The following is a 19,516-nucleotide window of genomic DNA, read 5'->3' as shown; positions in this document are numbered from 1 at the left end:
ACAGATTTCTGTGCTTCATCTCTTCTGTTGATGAGTTGGAATATTTCTGGGCTGAAGAGAAGCTGTAACGTCACAGGTTTGACACCTGGACTGTCTCTTGACCTCTGACCTTTTCCTGTCAATAAAAACTTAATGTAACCCTCCTCCTGTGCTGGACTGTTCTCTCCAAACATTCAGCCTCCTGTTTGTTGTGTTGATTCCTGAGTTTGTTTTTCTCCACAGAAGCAATTCAGCAGCTGATGCGGGATTGTTTTGCTCAGTTAAAAATCACACAAACACACACATAGCAGGAACTGAAGGTTGTTATTAAGATATTTTGTCTTTACTTAAGTCTCTAATTTAGCTCTGAACATCACCGTCAGAGCAGAAGATCTCAATTCAAGTTCTGTTCATGTTTGAATTGAAGGCTCCTAAACACTGTATGATAACAGCCAACTTACAAGTTCATCGAGTCAAAAAAATGCATGTCACATGACTGTTGCATCTCTTGTTTCCTGTCGCTATAATAGAGACATGAAATGCCTCCCAAAAAATTAAACAAACTGTCATTCTGAGCAACCCTAAATCACCAGAGAGAACATTGATTTTGGATGATTCTGCTAAAACAGATTTTTTTAAACCATTATTTCTGTCAGTGGACGAGTCTCACAGAGAGATCAAGGAGCACCACGTTGCTCACACGACTCATCATCAACTTTCATCCAGGACAGAAATGACACAATTTCTCAAGTGTTTCTTGTCAGGCGTCCATATGTACAGTAAAAGAGGTTTTTCCTCGCTGTAATCATTCCTCCTGTTCATACTGGATATTAGAAGATCCCCTTCAAATGTGCTTTCAATGTAAGTGATGTGGGATAAAACCCATCATTGTGTTCAAAAATGCATTTAAAAGTTGATGTGAAGCTTATATGAGGTTTCAGCAGTCTGAGTTAGTCATATCAAGTGGATATCTGACACATTTACAGTCTTTTTAGCATCAAATTCCCTCTTTGTGTTTCCTCGGACAGTGTTTCCTTAAAAAGAGGCACTAAAAAGACTGAAACGTTGAAAGATATCTACTAGATTTGACTCATTTGGACACTCAAGCTTCATATTAGCTTCAGATAAACTTTTAAATACATTTTTGCGCAGAAGGAGGACTGTGGATTTTGTCCTCCATCACTTACATTGTGAAACTGTCCTTTAAATTTCCACCATAGTAGCTCTAAAGTTTTCCTACTCTGTCTGACAGTGTTATAAATATTCTGCATCACGTTGTTGCAGCTCTTTGTTGTGTTTTTATTTCATTTATTTCCCCAAAGTTCAGCCTGACAGATTTAGTATCTTTGGAAACGTTGGGATTTCCTCTAGAATTTAAATAAAGTTCTGCAGGTTTGAACAAATCACAGACAACAACAACATGAGTTTGTAAAGACGGAGGAGGAAAAGTGTGAATGGAGCTGGCAGTCTGTGTTTTGTTTTGGTTTCCGGTCGAGCTGCAGCTCTGAGTTTCCCAGCCGATCCAGAGGAGGGTCTCTTTGAGTCTTTGTCTTGCTGGTGAACAACAGGAAGTGAGCAGTGACAAGGTGTGACGTCACTCTGTGATGAAGTGAACGAACGTGGTGGGAAACACTCCTCGTCTGGTTGGCTCTCCTTCGATGTAACCAACCTTAAACACAGCAGAGAGGAAAGTCACAAATTAGATTAGCATCACATCTCAACCACCTCCTCCTCTCCATCCTCCAGATCTCTGGACTCTACCGCACAGTGGTACAGTTTTGAGGTACTTGTACTATACTTGAGTATTTCCATGTGATGCTACTTTATACTTCCACTCCACTACATTTCAGAGGGAAATATTGTACTTTCTACTCCACTACATTTATTTGACAGCTTTAGTTACTTTTCAGATGAAGATTTGACACAATGGATAATATAACAAGCTTTTAAAATACAACACATTGTTAAAGATGAAACCAGTGGTTTCCAACCTTTTTGGCTTTTGACGTCTTACAAAAAGCAGTGTGTAGTCGGGGTCACATTTCACATGTCTATGAGTTGTTAACAGCTCCACCAAATAGTGATTTTTCCCTCTAAACCTCTCACATGGTTTCATTTCAATAAATGTTCAAATGATCCAATATTTCACCAAAAATCAAAGATTAGAGAAAAAGTCCAAAAACTGAAAACAGATTTGTGTATCAGAACTTTGTTTTCTCTTCTTTCCTCTCCCATTAATCATCTCACGACCCCTCAGATTTATCTGGTGACCCTTTGGAGGGGCCTGACCCCTAGGTTGGGAACCACTGGACTAAACTAGCTAACTGTATATAAAGTAGTGTAAACTAGCTCCACCTCCAGCAGCTACAACAGTAACATGCTGCTCTAACACTGATGCTTCAGTATTAATAATCTAATGATGTCATATATAATAATATATCAGTCAGAAGAACCAAACCACTACTTTTACTGCAATACTTTAACTACATCAAGCTCATAATACTTATGTACTTTTACTGTAGTAGGATTTTTCATACAGGACTTTTACTTGTAATGGAGCATTTTTACATTGCTGTATTGGTACTTTTACTTAAGTAAAGTATCCAAGTACTTCTTCCACGTCTGCTGTACAAAAAGACTTGACATGGTTCATATTTACACATCAATAATCAGCGTTTCCCTGCTTCCAGTATCTGTGCGAAGCTAAGCTAACTACTCACCCACCACTCGCTGTCCTCCTCCCCCTCCACCACGATCACCTCTCCCTCTTCGAACGTCAGCTCATCTGGATTATCAGCTTTACAGTTGTAGATGGCTTTAACCCTCTGAGGCTTCTGCTTCTACACACACAAACACATTTATTTATTCATACCGTACATACAGTTCAGGTTTGGTTGGTTAAAAGACGTTCGATTATATTAGTGCTGCAACTAACGATTATTTTCATTATCAATTAATCTACAGATTACTCTTTGATTAATTGATTAGTTGTCTGGTCTATAAAATGTCAGAAAATAGTTAAAAATGTTGATCATCATTTCCCAAAACCCAAGATGCAACCTAAAATGTTTTGTCTTGTTTTGTCATGACCAGCAGTCCACAACCCAAAGATTAGTTTACTGTCATAGACGACTAAAGAAACCAGAAAATGAGTCTGGGTCTCAATGAGTCTCAAAACGATTAATCAATTATCAAAATAGTTGGTGATTAATTTTCTGTCGATCAACTAATCGATTCATCAAAGGATTGCTGCATTAACAAATAGCTAAATGTTTTTCCATTACTGGAATGAGCAGATTTAGATATATTGGATCTTGTTTCTGAGGGTGAAGTGAACCTCAACTTTAACTTAATGCAGAAAGAAGAAATGAAGACAACGGTAAAAGAGGATATCTGTGTTTCTGCTGCACCTCCGTTAGTGCTGGTTTTGTGTTTGAGGACTTACAATGACGGCGGTTCTGGGTTTGGGTGTTGGAGGACCAGAACTGTGGGGGGATTTGGCCTGAGAACCTACAGGGAACAAAAAAAAAGGATTATGAACAATCCCATAGAGTTATATAATTATTATAATTATTTTGGGCTGGATCATACAAATCATATCTGTGTGTGTGTGTGTGTGTGTGTGTGTGTGTGTATACCTCGTTTATCCACAGATCCAGTCCTAAGAGGCGGTCTCTGTGGAGGACTCTTCCCTGATCTGAAATCAGACCAAATAAAGTCAACTGAGACTGTAAAAACTTTTAATCAAACACACTGATTCTCATTGAATTTGACCAGTACAGACCAGTACAGACCAATACGGACTGGGGCTGTCACTTTTTGTTCCAAATTCAAACTGTTGTTCGTACGTGGGGAAAAATTCAAACTGTAACAGCCTGTTCTGATTTAAAATTTACAGTCTATAATGACAACAGACCGTCTGAAGTAATTTGCCTTTTGATCCAGCAGAAACTGTTCTTAAAATTCACTCTCAGCTCGACCCGTCGCTCTTTGACCTCATCAGGAAACATATTAATAAATAAAAAACGGAGGACACCAGCGAGCAAAGCCGTGCTGATCAAATAATCATGACACAGAAGAATCTGAAAGACAGTGTGTGGAAGTGTTTTTTACACCGTAGACGGCAAAATTACCAACAAAGTTCAGACTGTTTGCCAACTTTGCTGCCTTATTCTACAACGACAACAAATCTGAGAACTCAGCAGCTGGTTTAACACACAGGTGAGGCAGCGGAGGCATCAAACTAACGGAGCAACGTCAACTCTACAACCCGGTTTGTCACAGTGCAACCTCAACACTCGTAATACAGTTTCATGACACCACACAGTAAAATATAAAGACTGTACTGAACGATGAGACGCTCTCTGACCGCTGACATCGCTCTCTTTATACGCCGACGACAGTAAACTGTATCTCACATTACAGTTAACGGGTTGAGTTTGAAATAATTCACACAAATTACTTTTTAGTTTGAATTTGTTCCAACTTGACTTTTTCAAAAAGTGACAGCAAAACTACAGACCAGTACTGACAAAATACAAACAAGTACACACTAGTACAGACCAGCAGAGATTACTACTGACCAGTCCTGCCTGGTGACGGCCAGTACAAAGTAGTACAGCCCAGTACGTACCCACTGGGTGATTTGGGTGATGGCTTGGGTCCCAGCGGTCTGCTTGGCTGGTGGCCGGGGACGGGCGGGGGGAGGGTTGGAGCTTTGTGGGGAGGTGGTGGTGGGATGGAGGACGGTGTAGGGACTGGAGGTACTGGGACAACCGGAGGGACGGAAGGGGGTCCTGCTGCTGAGGGAGGAGGCAGAGGAGGGAGGGGGGTGTTCTTGGCTGACAGGGTCTTGGTCTCCAACGTGCTGGACCTCTTGTTTACTGGAGGAGGAGGAGGAGGCGGAGGAGGAGGGGCTCCTGGGAGTACTGGGAGAAGAGGGACCATTGGATTTATTTAACCAGTAGACTTAAAATCAATAAAACACAACAAAAAGTTAAAAAAAAGTAAATAAGATGTTTGTCCCACGATGAGAAAACAATAAAATTATCACGTGTCACATCATCAGTCTGGAGTCAGAACAGTGACTCAGTTTTATACTGGTGACCAGAGTCCAAACAATATTTATTTAATATTTTAATTGAAATTAAAAAGACTTAAAATAGACTTCAAAAAATGTGAACTTGTACTTTAAATACACAGATTGCACATTTGACACTGTGATCATGATGTGCTTCACTGTTGATGCTGTTTCTGTCGTTTCAGCTTCTAACACTTTGCTGGAAGTTTTATTTGTGTTAATTTAAGCAGACAGGAAGTGACACTCACCGTACATGGAGGCGTTTCTCTCGGGGGTGTGCGGGTTCGGGGGGTCGGAGGACGATCGCTGTCTTCCTACAGTGTCCATGGCAGCAGATTTGCCGTGTCCTGGTCCTCCTGCATGGACACAGATTCACACGTCTCAGCTCGTCATTGTTTTATTCCAAATAAAATAGACAAGTTTTGCTCAGAACTTAAGGCAAGGCAACCTGGTTTGTACCCCCACTGTAATGTTTTTTCAGACTTTTTGTAGATAAGTTAGTTAGGTATTTTGTTTGTTTTTATCTTAAATAGAGGAGTTAGTTAGGCCAAGTTATTTTTTATTCATTTTTTATAGTTTATCCTGTTCCTCCCACATTTAGAGAACCTTTTTAGTTAATGTAAATAGTAAATAGTAACATTTCATGACTTATTCTACTGTGATGTTTTTACTGTTTCTACTTTGTTATTGTTAACTTTATCTTTGATTGAGCTGTGTCAAAGAGGAATTTCTGTTACTATGTGACAAACAATAAAGTTTCTTGAATCTTGATAAATAACACACAGTTACTGTTATTTCATCAACTACTTTGTTGTTCTTTTGTTCCAGTACTGTCTCCGGGTCCCCATGTAGGGACGTAACATTTGGGGTGTCCCAGACGGCTAGTGGTCTAAGACGCATGTAATCACAACGTCCCTGGTTTGATACCAGATGGGGATCTTTATTGCATGTCACAGCCCCGTTTCTCCCTACATAATACTGTAAAATGGGGTAAATATTTCTTCTGGTGTGCCTCAAGGTTCAATCCTGGGCCTCATTATTTTCTGCCTGTACATGCTGAAATTTGGCTCCAAAAACATGAAATCGGTTTCCACCGCTATGCAGATGACACACAACTCTATATGTCTGCTACAGCTGATGATTTGAGCCCTGTTGACAATCTTGTAAACTGCATTTCATAATCAGGATCACAGATACAAAATGCTTTCCACAGTGTCTGACCTCTGTGTGGTCCTCTGGGCGGCAGCGGAGGTGTTGGGCCCGGCGGCGGCAGGTTGAAGTCCATCATGGTGCCGTAGGTCTCGTTGTTGATCATCATGCTGGGCACCTGAGGTCTCTGCTTGTCCCGCGCCATGCTGGCGGCGTCACGTGCCAACACCGCCAGGTTGGACTGCATGGAGCCGCTGCCTGATACGAAGCAGCTGACCGGACGCTCCTCACGCCGGTTAGGGATGGGCTGCAGGACACACAGAAAACCCACCGTTGAAGATCATGAACATGTCTAACTGTGTGATGCAGCGTCAGATAAAACTACTCACCTTGTCCTCCATCTCGTCCTCGCTCTCATCTAGGTCCTCGTTTTGGAGACGCCACTCATACTCAACATGGACGTGGACGTTAAACTTTCCTGTCTGAGCCTGAGTCAACTGAAACACAAACACAGGTGAATTAAAAGTGCTTTAAATATGACTGACAAGCTAATAATAATAATAATAATACAATAAAAACAGCAAAATAGTTGGAGAAATAAAAATCTTAAAAAATGAATAAAAACATTGAAATAGTTAAAAGACAAAAAACTTTGTGTTGTAACAAGTAACAGCAAAAATCTGTGACAAAAAAAATCTCTGAAAACTTTTCCAGAGCAGAGATTATTTTGTCACACATGCTGTTGCAAAAGGTCAAGAATGAACGTCCCTGCTAAACAAATGTCAGTCTGTCAGTTTTTTGAAGTTTAGTTCATTTCATTTTAATGATTACTTTACGTCTTTTTTGTATTTAGCTTAGCTTAGCATAGTTAGCTTTATTTATCCTATCTTTCCTTAATTTACTTCACTTTACCATTAAAGTCAAGTTTGTGTAATTTGTAAGGTTAAATTATATCTTAGCGTATCTTTAGCTAACCCTTAAATAATTAAGATCAGTGTGATTAAGCTAATTTGAGTTTTGTCAAATTTAACATATAAAATATAAAATTTAAGGTCATAAAGCTAATTGTAGCTTCTGTGCTGATGAGATAAATAAAACAAAGAGTTCTGTCTTTCAGAAAGTCTCACCAGTTCTTCACACTGAGTGTGTCGGAGACGTTTGGCGATGTCCAGCGGCGTCTCTCCGGCTTCGTTTGCTGTGGAGACAAATTTATGAATGAAGCAAACATATTGCCACCTTTAATGTGAATAATGCCATGTTCACATTATATTTTTCAGACGCTCATGTCAGTCTCCTAGTTGTGACTAAATACCAGAACACAAACCAGGTTCTTGTGGCTTATAAAGACTTAAATGTTGTTCATCAGTATCGTCTGTTTGTGTTCTTACTGATGGAAACTGAAGCTTTTCCTCTCAGCAGCAGTTTGAGACATTCGCTGTTGTCGGTCAGACAACAGTAGTGCAGCGCTGTGCTTCCTTTGGTCGTCTGCTTGTCCAGGTTCCCACTGAAACACAAACACACACACAGGTTAGGATCACTATTGATGTGAGGACACGCTGCATTCACCACACACTAACCCCTGACAAGTCAGGCCCACTGTAACATACTCAGTGTCTGTATAAACTGCAGCTCTACACTGCTGCTGTTGCAACATTGTCACAACAGCATTTAAAATATATGGTCAACCTAGTCACTACATCACCAAACATTTAGCACCACATATTGTGAAGACATGTGGATGAACTTCATTGTACCATTTCCTGGTGTGACCTTTTACTTTCTCTCCTCGCCTGCTATTGTTCTAATAAAACAACACAGCAGTGCAGTCGTGTTTGCAGTCAGCAGGATTTTAACACTATATATATTTTGGATGATTCTGACAATGGTGAAGAAAAGTCAATCAGAAACTGTCCAGTTAAAAAAAACAACAACTACAAGGTAAAAAGTTTATGTCTCCCAAAATGCCATCTTCTCAGGAATAACTGATAGTTGAAATTAAGTGAGAACATGTAAATCACTTAAACTGGAGATACAATTCATCATCAAGTTTACACTGCAGCTGTTACCTGTTTTGGGCGAGGAAGTCGACGATGTGGAGGGAGTTTCTGTCGACCATACGGACCGCCAGGTGGAGCACTGTCTCTCCAGGTTCCTGACAGAAACAGAAACACACTTTCAGTACAACAACAATAACAAGACTCACTTAAATGGAATGATGGAAAATTCAACATACTGAACAGTGGTGGAAAGTACTGTACTCAAGTACAATTTTGAGGTACTTGTACTTGAGTATGTCCATGTGATGCTACTTTATTCTTCCACTCCACTACATTTATTTGAGAGCTTTAGATACATTTCAGATGAAGATTTGACATAATGGATAATATAACAAGCTTTTAAAATACAACAAATTGTTAAAGATGAAACCAGTGGTTTCCAACCTTTTTGGCTTTTGACGTCTTACAAAAAGCAGTGTAGTCGCGGTCACATAATTTATTAATTTATCTTTTTTTTTTTTTTTTTCTTTTCTCAGTGTTTTTGTGGTCTAATTTTAAGGGGGTGTATTGGGTAGCTGGGGGTTTACGTTTTTTTTTTTTCTTTCAGTGAGCTAAATGTTAAAAATTATAAATAAAACATGCAAAATTAAAAACAACCTTTCCTTATATTTCCTCACTTTTTTAAACTTCTGTTTTGCTGTTCTTTATGTATTACCACACTATGTACAGTATGTGTGTAACCACAGTTAATTAAAGCCATGTGTGTTGTCCTACGTGTTCGTTGGGCTGTGGGCTGGCCTCCATCAGGTCCACCCCCTCGGCGTAGACCTGGATGAGCGACAGGATGTTTCTGTTCCTGACGGCCTCGTACAGAACCTGCAGCCTGGACGCAGCGTCAGCACATCGCTTCTGGGCGAAGCGCTTCTCCGTGTACTTCGCCGTGATGTAGTCCTTCCTCATCTGCCTGGAAACCAACAACCAACCATCACTTCTTACATTTGTTTTTCTCCACTAAGTTTCACTTTACCTTCATGAAAGTCTGAGTACAAAGAGTAAAACAGAGGAGGGAGGAGAAGGAGGTGTGTGGCTGTCACTCACATGTCACTGCTCGGATCAGGTTTGGTTACATCCTGCGCTGACAGGTCGGCCTCCATGATCTCGTTGAAGTTGGCATTTCCCACGTTCTTAGCCAACTAAAACACAACATCATCAACATCCTGAGCCACAAACAAAACACTCACATCCTCATGCTTTGTTTTTGTTCCACAAGCAGCTCTGACTCGTCTGTGTGGACACATTGAAACATCCAATACAACAATCCTGCTACATGTATTTACTCTGAAAATCTCTTTAAATGCTCCTCAGTGCAAAACACAGCAGATATATTGAGGTCCATGCTACTGGAAATTAATTTATAATTTCATTTTTAAATGTGGGTTTAAAAAGTGTATTTCTTAAATCAGTCTTTCTTAATTTTACATTTATAATTTATTTATGTATATATTTATGTTCATACTACGGAAAATGTTACATTTTTAAATAAATTACTAAAACACATGGTAAATTTTATAAATGTTAAATGATAAATTCTAAACAATTTAAACTAATAATTGTAGCATATTAATTAAATATACAGTATATTCAGTTACATGATGAAAAGCTACAAACTGAACTGGAAAAAACAAAAACAAAGATCTAAAATGAACTAGAAGGTGGAAAAACAGAAAAAAATATGATATTTCAAGAATTAAGTAATGATGTTTTGAGAAAAAGTTGTAATATTCTGAGAAAAAAAGGTGTAATATTTTGGTAAAAAATTAACAAGACAAAAGTCTTGATAATAAAGTCACAATATTACATTGAAAAGGTTTGAGAACAGAAAGTCAAATGAAAATGTGAACTTTCTTCTAAAAATACTTTTTTGTCGAAATATTTGGACTTTTTCTTGTAAATTTTCAATTTTAATCTTGAAATTAATAATTTTTTTCTCAAAATATTTTAACTTCATTGTTGAAATCTCCTTTTCTTTTTTTAAAATACATTTCTGACACTGTTGTAGAAAAACACAAATTAATAAAACATTTAAAAACCAACAAACACAAAACTCTTATTTTCTCTTCATCGCTCTGATTTCCGTTACTCATCTGGCGACAGTGAAGTGGACTCACCAGCAGCTCGGAGGTTCCCAGGACATCCAGGTCCAGACTCTGGATCCTGGAGTAGTGGACCCCCATCTCCCTGTGGATCCCCGAACACTCGATGCAGATCAGCACCCCGAGGTTGGTGGACAGCCAGGTGGGACCTGACGGGGACAAGCAAGATGGTGGTTGGTGGTTTTAGCTCTTTAGCCTATGTGACATCACAGGATCCTGTTCTTCATATTCAGAAGCTGAGGCCTTTAAAGATTTCTGTATTGATCGTTACTGGTGTCCTGATTTAGTGCCTGTATCTGAGGTATTTGAGGCTCTGATACAGACACAGATGGAGACCAGGTGGAGATTTCATTCATCAACACTTCACCCAACAAATCCAGCTGCTGACAGACGGCTCGGCTGAAACTGTGAACTTCTTGCAGAAGCGACTCTACAGTGAAACTCTACTGTAGTTTCTTCCTTCTGAAACTCATCTGACCGGCAGGACCAACAGCTGAGGAATGCACATGTCTCTGCAGCTCGAGTAAAAGTAAACACCAGGTAACAGGTGACCTCAGTCACTTCTTTAATCTATTAACAAGTTGTTATTGAGCTCTGACTTTAGCAGAACTGATGGTGTGTTCATTTAATTCATCACAAATTCCAACACTCATCATGTACTGTTGTCATTATTATTAGTAGTATTACATGTAGTAGTAGCAGTATTTATCATAAAACTAAAAATAGCAGTACAGTTACTACTAATAACAGTAGTAGTAATAGTAGTGGGAGTAGAAACAGTAGCAACACGAGCACTAACAATGGGAGATGCAGGTGTGCAATTAGCACCACTTGAAGTAGTAGTAGTAGTAGTTGTAGCAGTAATCTATGTAGCAGGAGTAGCAGTAGCTGTAGCAGCAGTAATGGTGGGAGTTGCAGGAGTAGCATTAGCAGTAATAGTAGCGACAGAAACAATGTGGAAATAATAGCAGTAGCAGGACTATCAAAGGCTAGTCACAGTAGTAGAAGTAGTACTGGCAGCAGCAGTAGCAGTAGTAGAAGCAGCAGCATTAATAGTACTAGTAATAGTAGTAGTAGAAAGTGTGGCAGTAGAAGCAGTAGCAACGGCATCAGCAACAGCAGTACTAGTAGTCCCCGTACTGGTAGTAAAGGCAGGTGGAGCAACCTGTAGCAATAAAAACATTTGCAGTAGCAGCAGTAGTAACAGTAGTAGCAACTGCTGTAGTAGAAGCAGCAGTAGTAGTGACAACAGAAGCCGCAGTACTACCAGCAGTAGTATTGCGACTGTGGCTCAGGAGGTAGAGCAGGTCGTCCACTAACCGGTTTGATTCTGGGCTCATACATTCTGCATGTCGAAGTGTCCTTGGGCAAGATACTGAACCCCAAATTGCTTCTGATGGCTGTGCCATTAGTGTGTGAATGGGTGAATGTGATTTGTAGTGTTAAAAGCACTTTAAAAGTGCTTTGAGTGGTCAGAAGACTAGAAAGGCGCTATACAAGTACAGTTCATGTACCATTTACTAACAGCAGTAGTAGAGTAGCAGTAGCAGTATTACTTACTAGCAGCTCCACAGTCGCAGCAGCTGTCGTTGCCGCTCATCCTCTTCACCTCTCCTACGATGGCTTTGGTCAGCTCCTGAACAATGTTGTTCTCTCCTTCATCTTGGTCTCCTTTAAACGCCATGTTCAACGCCTCCTCTTTACTGTTCTGCAGCACCGACACCCAGCTGAAAAACACAAAAACATTAGATTAGATATAGAAAAAAAAAAAGGAGGTCAGAGGCTGAACTGCAGGTCAAACTACTTACATCTGACACTCGGCTTCATCCTCAGCTTGGAAATGATAAGTTCTGTCGTCTGAGGGATGAAACAGAAAAGAAATGAGACACAAAGTAGTTCTGTATCGACATTAGATACATTTTTTCTAGGACAGGAGAGCGGGACGTGTCTGCAGCTTACGTGAGAACAGATCGAAGCTCTTCTTCTCGTCTGGGTTTCTCTTCACCTGACAGGTGAGCAGGTTGAGTTTGGCTGGAGGTCTGTTAGCCTGAGAGACAACGAGAGGACAGGAGGGTGAGACGGCAGCAAGAAGTCATACAGAACTTGACTAATATAGACATCCAAAGGCTCTTGGGACGGTAACGTAGGTCCTGTCCCCAACTTTGGCCCAAACTGAAATGTCTCAACAAATTTTCCATCAGATTGTAAATTCAGTATAATGTTCATTTTTACAACATTAAATCCATCATTACACCATGTTATATTAACCACTCTGCTGAGACTTTCTATTTTTAACAGGAATAATGTTTTCAGACTGTAAATACTGCCAGTAATTTCTTCTTTGCTGTACTCAGCAGCTGGTAGCCCCTTAGCAACTGCTTTCACTTTATAATTATCACCACATTATCGCAACGATCCGTGTATGTTTTGCCTGCCTTGTTATCTTAATAGAAAATCGCCCAATCTGGCAACATTTCTTGGGTGTAAATTTTCCACCCCAGATCCAGTTATTTTCAGTGTGTGGTGACAACCAATCAGGGGCCACCAGGAAAAGCCGAACATACCACACACATACCGCCACCGGGCGCAGAGAAGTCCGCCCTTCGGCACACAGACAAAGACTGTAGGCAGCGCTTTTTCATAGGTCATTGAAAGTTCTTGTAATTATGTATGATTTAGCAACAACTCACACACACACACACACACACACACACACACACACACACACACACACACACACACACAATACAACAATAAGAAAAAACATTTTTCATTGAAATATGTAGGTAGGTATTCATGGTAGCTGAAAATTGGTCAGGGAAAAAGGCAAAGTTGAACGCCTGACATGATTATTATTGTACTGATGGAATTAGTGCTGTGGAAATTGACATAATAATAATAATAATAATAATAGATTTTATTTATAGACGGTTTTTCAAGATACTCAAAGACACACAAGTTAAAAAAACATCATCAACTTTTTAAAAAAAAGACACTAAAAGCACAAAATAGTCCATTAATCATACACTAAAGCAGTTCTAAATAAATATACTAAATTAATAAAATTAAGTTTGTATCAACTGGGGAACAGCAGATATTGGATATAAAGGCCTGCTTCTCTGTCACTGAAGTAAATAAAGGCCCTGGACACTCCTTGGGAGTTTGTGATAATAATTAGCATGCTAACATGCTAATAAGATTGTGAACATTAAACCTGTGCAACATCAGCATTGTTACTTTGTGCGTGTTAAGCATGATGTTAGCATGTAGCTCGTTATTTCATGTTATTAAAGATTCTGAGAGCTGAAGCAGGAGAGAGGTTGAAAGTGAGCTCAGTGTGAGGATTAATAACGTTTTATATAAGTAACCCCCCCTCCCTCCCTCTTCATGATCTATCAGTGTCAGATTTAAATCAAAGCTCATCCTCTTCCCACCCTTCTCTCTGTTATCCTTTTTCTTATGCTCTTCCTTCTCCTCCTCTTTCTCTTCCTCTGCTTCTTGCTCTGTCCTGATCGGCCGTTTGACTCTTCGTGTAAAAACTTCAAAATGAAAAAAAACAGAAGAAGGAAAAAAATAATAAGAAGCTAAATAAAAAAAAATAAAATAAAATAAACGTTTCCCTGGCCGCCATATGGAGACTTTTTAGTGGACATGCAAGCAAGCAAGCAAGCAAAGTTTATTTATATAGAACCTTTCACAAACACCGGTCACAAAGTGCTTCACAATCAAAGAAATGAAATAAAATAAAATAAAATGCAATCAGAATAAATAAAAAACAAAGACACCAGATGAAATATACAAGGAGAGCAGATAAATTAAGATAAAATAGCACATACTACCCAAAAGCCTGTCTGAACAAATGGGTTTTTAGCTGCTTTTTAAAAGAGTCTACATTATCCAAGGACCTTAAGCTTGTTGGAGGACTATTCCAAAGTTCACGGGCTGCCGACTGGAAAGCATGATCTCCCCAGGTCTTAAAATGTGTACGAGGTACACTTAGAAAGCCCCGGGTGGAGGACCTAAGAGCTCGACTAGTGGTGTAGGGGTTCAGAAGGTCCGTAATGTACTGTGGAGCCATGTAGGGCTCTATAAGTTACTGGAAGCCACTGCAGTGAGATTAAAATAGGCCTAGCAGCAGCATTTTGGACACTTTTGTAAGCAGTGTATGGAAGATTTATTAAGGCAGGTAAAAAGAGAGTTACAGTAGTCCAAACGTGATGAAATAAAAGCATGTATTAACATCTCCATTTAATTTCTTGATACCACAGACCAGAGTTTGGCTGTTTTTCCAGTGAAAGAAACAAGATCGAGTTAGCGTCCTACCATGCGCATCAAAACTCAGGGATTGTTCGAAAATTACACCAAGATTGCGCAGACAAGACCGGGAAGATGAGGATAAGGCACCAAGGTTCTGCCTGATTGATGACTGAAGATTATAAGGGCCAAAGATCAGGACTTCCATGACATCCAATTCCTAATTGTGTTTAAACAGTTGTTAAGTACAGAAAGTTTGTGAAGCTCATTAAGTTTAAATGAAAAGTACAACTGGATGTCATCGGCGTACAAATGGTAGGAGATGTTCTTGAAACTGCTGATGATCTGTCCCAGTAGCAGCATGTATATGGAGAATAAAATAGGTCCCAAGACGGATCCCTGGGGGACACCGCATGACAAAGCTGCAGTGTCTGACACAAATTCACCTACAGAGACTGACAAAGATCTGTCTGTGAGATATGAGGAGAACCACTCCGATGCAGTCCCAGAGATGCCCACCAGGTGACATGCAGGAAGGAGGGTGGAGCTTCACATGCAGGAAAACCAATAAGAGAAGAGGATGTGGCATCTTACCGTGCCGTGGCAGATGGTCAATAAACCGTTCTTCACCGAGCACTTCCTCTTCTGCCACACCTTCCTCAGTCTGAGGCGGAGACACATTATTGATTATTTGTACCTCATGTGTACAAGTTCAACAAAGCTCATGCATCAGTACGACATCACCAACATATTAAAATAAAGTAAATGTTTGTTTGTTTGAAAGCTCTACAGAAAGTTATTTTCCTGAGGGATTCTGGGATATTGAGTTCACTCACCCCTCACTTCTCTTGTAGAGGACTCCGGAGCGTTCGGTGCCGTGAGCCTTGTTGCCCTGCAGCTGATGGAGGCTGTATCCTGCGTTCTGCTTGGCCTGAGCGTCCTGTGACGACACAAAGCCAACAGTAAACCTTCATATTTATACTCTATTTTTATTTTATTGGTGCGACATACGATAAGACAGTTGGACAGTGTCAGAACATAGAGACGTTAAGTTTCCAGTAAAACAGTTCGGGACATTAAACAGTGTGATGACAGTTAAGGTGTGACAGGCTGAGCTGTCGAGGTGTTAAACTGCCGTGATGTTTGTGAAAGTGTTTGGTTTGGTTGAGTATGTTAGAAGAACCAAATGTTAAAAGAACCAAACACAGGAGAGAGAGTAGTAATGAAATGGACAATAATAATAATAGTCATATACAGATACAGTACATGCATACTCTAAAGTAATGCTAGCGCCCCCTGGAGCAGTGGATCTATGGGGGCAGTTGTAGAGCCATTGCAGGGAGGGCATGTGGAGCGCTTCTGAAGTTAAAGGTGCAATAAGTAAGAATCAGAAATTCCTTCTCATTAGTGACACCGGTGGCCGTTAAGTGAGCTGCAGTCAGCATCCTGTCACGTGTGCTCGCACTCTGTCAGCGCGAGCGAGCAGCGGCGCTAACATTAGCCAGCTAAAACCTATTATATCACAATATATTTCACATGCTTTGCAGTAATGTTAGCTTAACTGTCCAACAGGAGGAAAGCCAGGGGGTTGGACATTAGCGGACTCCATTTCTAAGCTAATGTTAGCTAGTGTTGCACCCTGTTGGCGCTGTGGGGGGACGGGAGAGAGGCAGGGCACTCGGGAGCGCGCATAAATGTTACATCCTTTAGATTTTCCTGGCAAAACTGTCCCGAGTCCTTTACATAGAGATCAATCCACAGGGTGTTACAGGCAGCCGAGAAGGTCGGTGAAGGTCTCATTTTATTATTTCTTCACATTCTGTTAATAATTTTTGTTAATTTTTGAAAGTTTTAAACTAAAATTCTTACATAATTTTTACATATTGCACCTTTAAATAAACCTGATTCATGAAGGAACAATAATCAACAAAGAGTACAAGATTCAGGTGAGCAAGATTTATTCAGACAACAAAATAGTTTTGACGCAAAGAAAATAAAAAACGGTGATGCTCATCAATACACCAACAAAATCCTAAATATGACAAAGATTAACGTTATTCTTAGGTTTACAATCTTTGTGCCTTTTGTGTCTAAAACTCTGGCAGCATGTTAACATGCTCAAAATAACAACACTAACATGCTGATGTTTTTTCATTTCTTCCCTGTTAACGCTCTGCATTTAAAAGTTGATCTGAAGCTTGTATGAGGCTCCAGCAGTCTGAGTTCGTCATATCATGTGGATATCTGACACATTTGGATGCTGAAGCTTCATATTAGCTTCAGATAAACTTTTAAATACATTTTTGCACATAATTGTGGATTTTGTCCCCCATCACTTACATTGTACGTGCATTATGAAGGGATCTTCTAATGGTCAATATGAACAGGAGAAATGATTACAGCAAGAAAAACATGTTCACTGTTCATTTGGAGACCTAATTATTGTTTTAATAGAGAGACTTGTCCTTTAAACTCATTATATTCACTTATAAAAAGAATTGATGTCCCTTTGGGCAATTTAGCTGATAAATAAAACAAAATGAACATACAGAGAAACCCAAAGCCTGATGCAAAAGAAACATTTTCAGTGTAAGAATATGAGTACATATATTATTAAGTTTCTCACCTCTTTATGCTCAGACTGCAGCGAAGCCTTCAGCACGTCTCTGAGCTGAATCAGCTGTTTCCTCTCTCCATCCTGCGTCTGTTTAATCTGATGAACACACAGCAAGAGACGGTATTATAATAAAATAATATATATACAGAACCAGTCAAAGGTTTGGACACACCTTTCCGTTCCCCTGAATGAGAAAGTGTTTCCAAACTATAACATATTATTTTCATGCTGCACTGTACTAAACATCTTAGACTCTTCTCACCGCCGTCAGGTCTGTGGCCAGTTTCTCTACGGAGGGTTTCAGACTCTCCACGGCTTTCAGTCCGTCCTGGAAAAAACTGAACACACGACACCAGAAAAAACTTTAGTGGAAAATTAGAGGAGTTTTTGCACCAAAATAAATAAACACACTCTAAAAAAAATGTGCAAAATACATGATACACCAAACGATATACCGAAATAAACAAAAGACTAGAAAGCACAAATCTCTAAATGTTTATTAAATTAGTTCCACACCATCATCTGCTGAAGGAAATTCAATTTTGTGGAAACTTGAAACAAAATAAAACAATGTAGAATTACTTGATTACATGTTTATAGATTTGATACTCCATGTCCATGTTTCTTGTTTTATTACTATAACTTTGCCTCTAAAGTAAGTTTGACACTTGTATTTATTCGTTTATTCACAGATTTCAGACAAAATTATTAAAAGTTGGATATTTTCTTGCTGTTGATGTGAAGAAACTGAATGATAAATGGTGTCTGGTGGTTTCTGACTGAGATAAACATGCTTTTTAATGATTTTTAAATCATTTTTTGTAGAGTGACGTACTTGCACTGAGCGTGGAAATACTTGATGAGGTTCTGGAGAAAGTCGACGCCTTTCTTCACTTTGATCTCGTTCACTTTCAGGAGATACTGCAGAGAAAAACCAGAGAGAAGAACATTAATCTGCTCCTCCATGTAGAAGATCCTGAAGTTTCAAAATAAGAGCGGCTAAATGTTTTATCTGAATCTGAAGCTAATTAAGAAGAAATTTAAGGGAAATCAAGAAACATTAAGGCTTCAGTGTTTTTAATTTTACACATTTAAGAAAACATGAAACACTTTCTCTAACTTTTTCTATAGTTTTACACTGTAAAAAACACAAGAATCATGTGACCTCTGACCCCGTGGTGACCTTACTTCACACATCTGAAGCTGGAAGAGTCGTCTCTCCTTCTCCATCTCCTCGGCGATCTCTCCTCCGCTGAACTCGGTGCGAATCATCCCATGTTGCTTGGCGTGTTCCCGCTTCTCCTTCTCGATTTTAGCGCTGGAGAGGTCAAAGGTCAAGTTAAGACACTGAAAGATAAAGTACTACATCTTATAGTTCTAGACATGTGTGTAAAATGTTTTTTTTTTTTTTTTATTATATAGTTTAATTCCGGCAATAAATCTTCTGAAACATGACTTTGTCTAATAAAGTGTACGAACGTGACTAAAAAACTCCTGAAACAAACTGAAAACAGTAACAAATCCAAATATTACTTGAATTGTCTTTTTATTTTCTATCTTACAACACTGGAATTGTTTTTTATCTGTTTTCTTATTGTGTGATCACTTTGTGACTTGGGTTTTAAAAAGTGCTTTGTAAATAAAGATTAAGATCATTATTATTATTGTTATTATTATCATTAAAATCTGAGACAAGCTTAAAAAGGCTACGATAGAAGAGTGGAAAGGTACGGAAGTCAAGAGCGGCTGTGGTTGCAATAATTTATTCTTATCCATTATCTTGAGATGATTATCTTTAAAAAAAATAAATAAAAACAACAAAAAACAAAAGATTGTTTTTTCAGGATAACAAGATGATTAACTTGTTATCTTGAGAAAACGATATTTTGTTTTCTTGTGGAAAATATAAAAGTATTCAATTATCTCGAGAAATGTTGTTTTCCCGAGATAATAGTTATAATAGATAATAGATAGTTAACCTGTTATGTACAAGAAAACGACTCCCGTTATCCCATGAAAATTAAATTATTAGCTCATAATCATAACAAAAATAATCTATACATTTTTGCTGGGTAACTACGAATAAAAAACTACAAAAAACTACACACTAGAACAAAAGAGCTTCATCTGGATGTTCGGTGTCCACGTCATGAAGATTTGGGAACAATTTAGCAGTGTGTGGGTACTCTTTTGTCTCTTTTGTTCTTATAAAGTAAATATTTTGTTCTTTTAAAATAAAATTATTGCAACCACTGTCGTTCTTGGCTTCCATAGTAACAACAGAATA

The 19,516-nt window shown here is 39.1% G+C and overlaps 1 protein-coding gene across 1 annotated transcript in view; it reads right to left on the bottom strand.

The window, feature by feature from the left end:
• Positions 1-1,111: 1,111 nt before the first annotated feature.
• asap2b (ArfGAP with SH3 domain, ankyrin repeat and PH domain 2b) overlaps positions 1,112-19,516 on the bottom strand; it is a 34,772-nt gene continuing 16,367 nt past the window's right edge. The window contains exons 6-28 of the mRNA XM_042391163.1: positions 18,418-18,547; positions 18,065-18,150; positions 17,492-17,567; positions 17,239-17,325; positions 15,449-15,552; positions 15,207-15,276; positions 12,318-12,405; positions 12,167-12,215; positions 11,919-12,085; positions 10,374-10,507; positions 9,304-9,398; positions 8,980-9,169; positions 8,275-8,360; positions 7,597-7,712; positions 7,336-7,403; positions 6,598-6,705; positions 6,281-6,515; positions 5,308-5,415; positions 4,613-4,907; positions 3,618-3,676; positions 3,425-3,489; positions 2,700-2,819; positions 1,112-1,648 (exon numbers count right to left, since the gene is read on the bottom strand). Coding sequence (XP_042247097.1) covers positions 1,574-1,648; positions 2,700-2,819; positions 3,425-3,489; positions 3,618-3,676; positions 4,613-4,907; positions 5,308-5,415; positions 6,281-6,515; positions 6,598-6,705; positions 7,336-7,403; positions 7,597-7,712; positions 8,275-8,360; positions 8,980-9,169; positions 9,304-9,398; positions 10,374-10,507; positions 11,919-12,085; positions 12,167-12,215; positions 12,318-12,405; positions 15,207-15,276; positions 15,449-15,552; positions 17,239-17,325; positions 17,492-17,567; positions 18,065-18,150; positions 18,418-18,547 — 2,611 coding nt within the window. The 3' untranslated portion in view covers positions 1,112-1,573. The remainder of the gene's footprint in view (positions 1,649-2,699; positions 2,820-3,424; positions 3,490-3,617; positions 3,677-4,612; positions 4,908-5,307; positions 5,416-6,280; positions 6,516-6,597; positions 6,706-7,335; positions 7,404-7,596; positions 7,713-8,274; positions 8,361-8,979; positions 9,170-9,303; positions 9,399-10,373; positions 10,508-11,918; positions 12,086-12,166; positions 12,216-12,317; positions 12,406-15,206; positions 15,277-15,448; positions 15,553-17,238; positions 17,326-17,491; positions 17,568-18,064; positions 18,151-18,417; positions 18,548-19,516) is intronic.

The sequence above is a fragment of the Thunnus maccoyii genome, chromosome 17, assembly GCF_910596095.1.
Source record: "Thunnus maccoyii chromosome 17, fThuMac1.1, whole genome shotgun sequence".
NCBI classification, from domain to species: Eukaryota; Metazoa; Chordata; class Actinopteri; order Scombriformes; family Scombridae; genus Thunnus; species Thunnus maccoyii.
The sequence above is the reverse complement of the archived record's forward strand: the minus strand, read 5'-3'. Positions and strand labels throughout refer to the sequence as shown.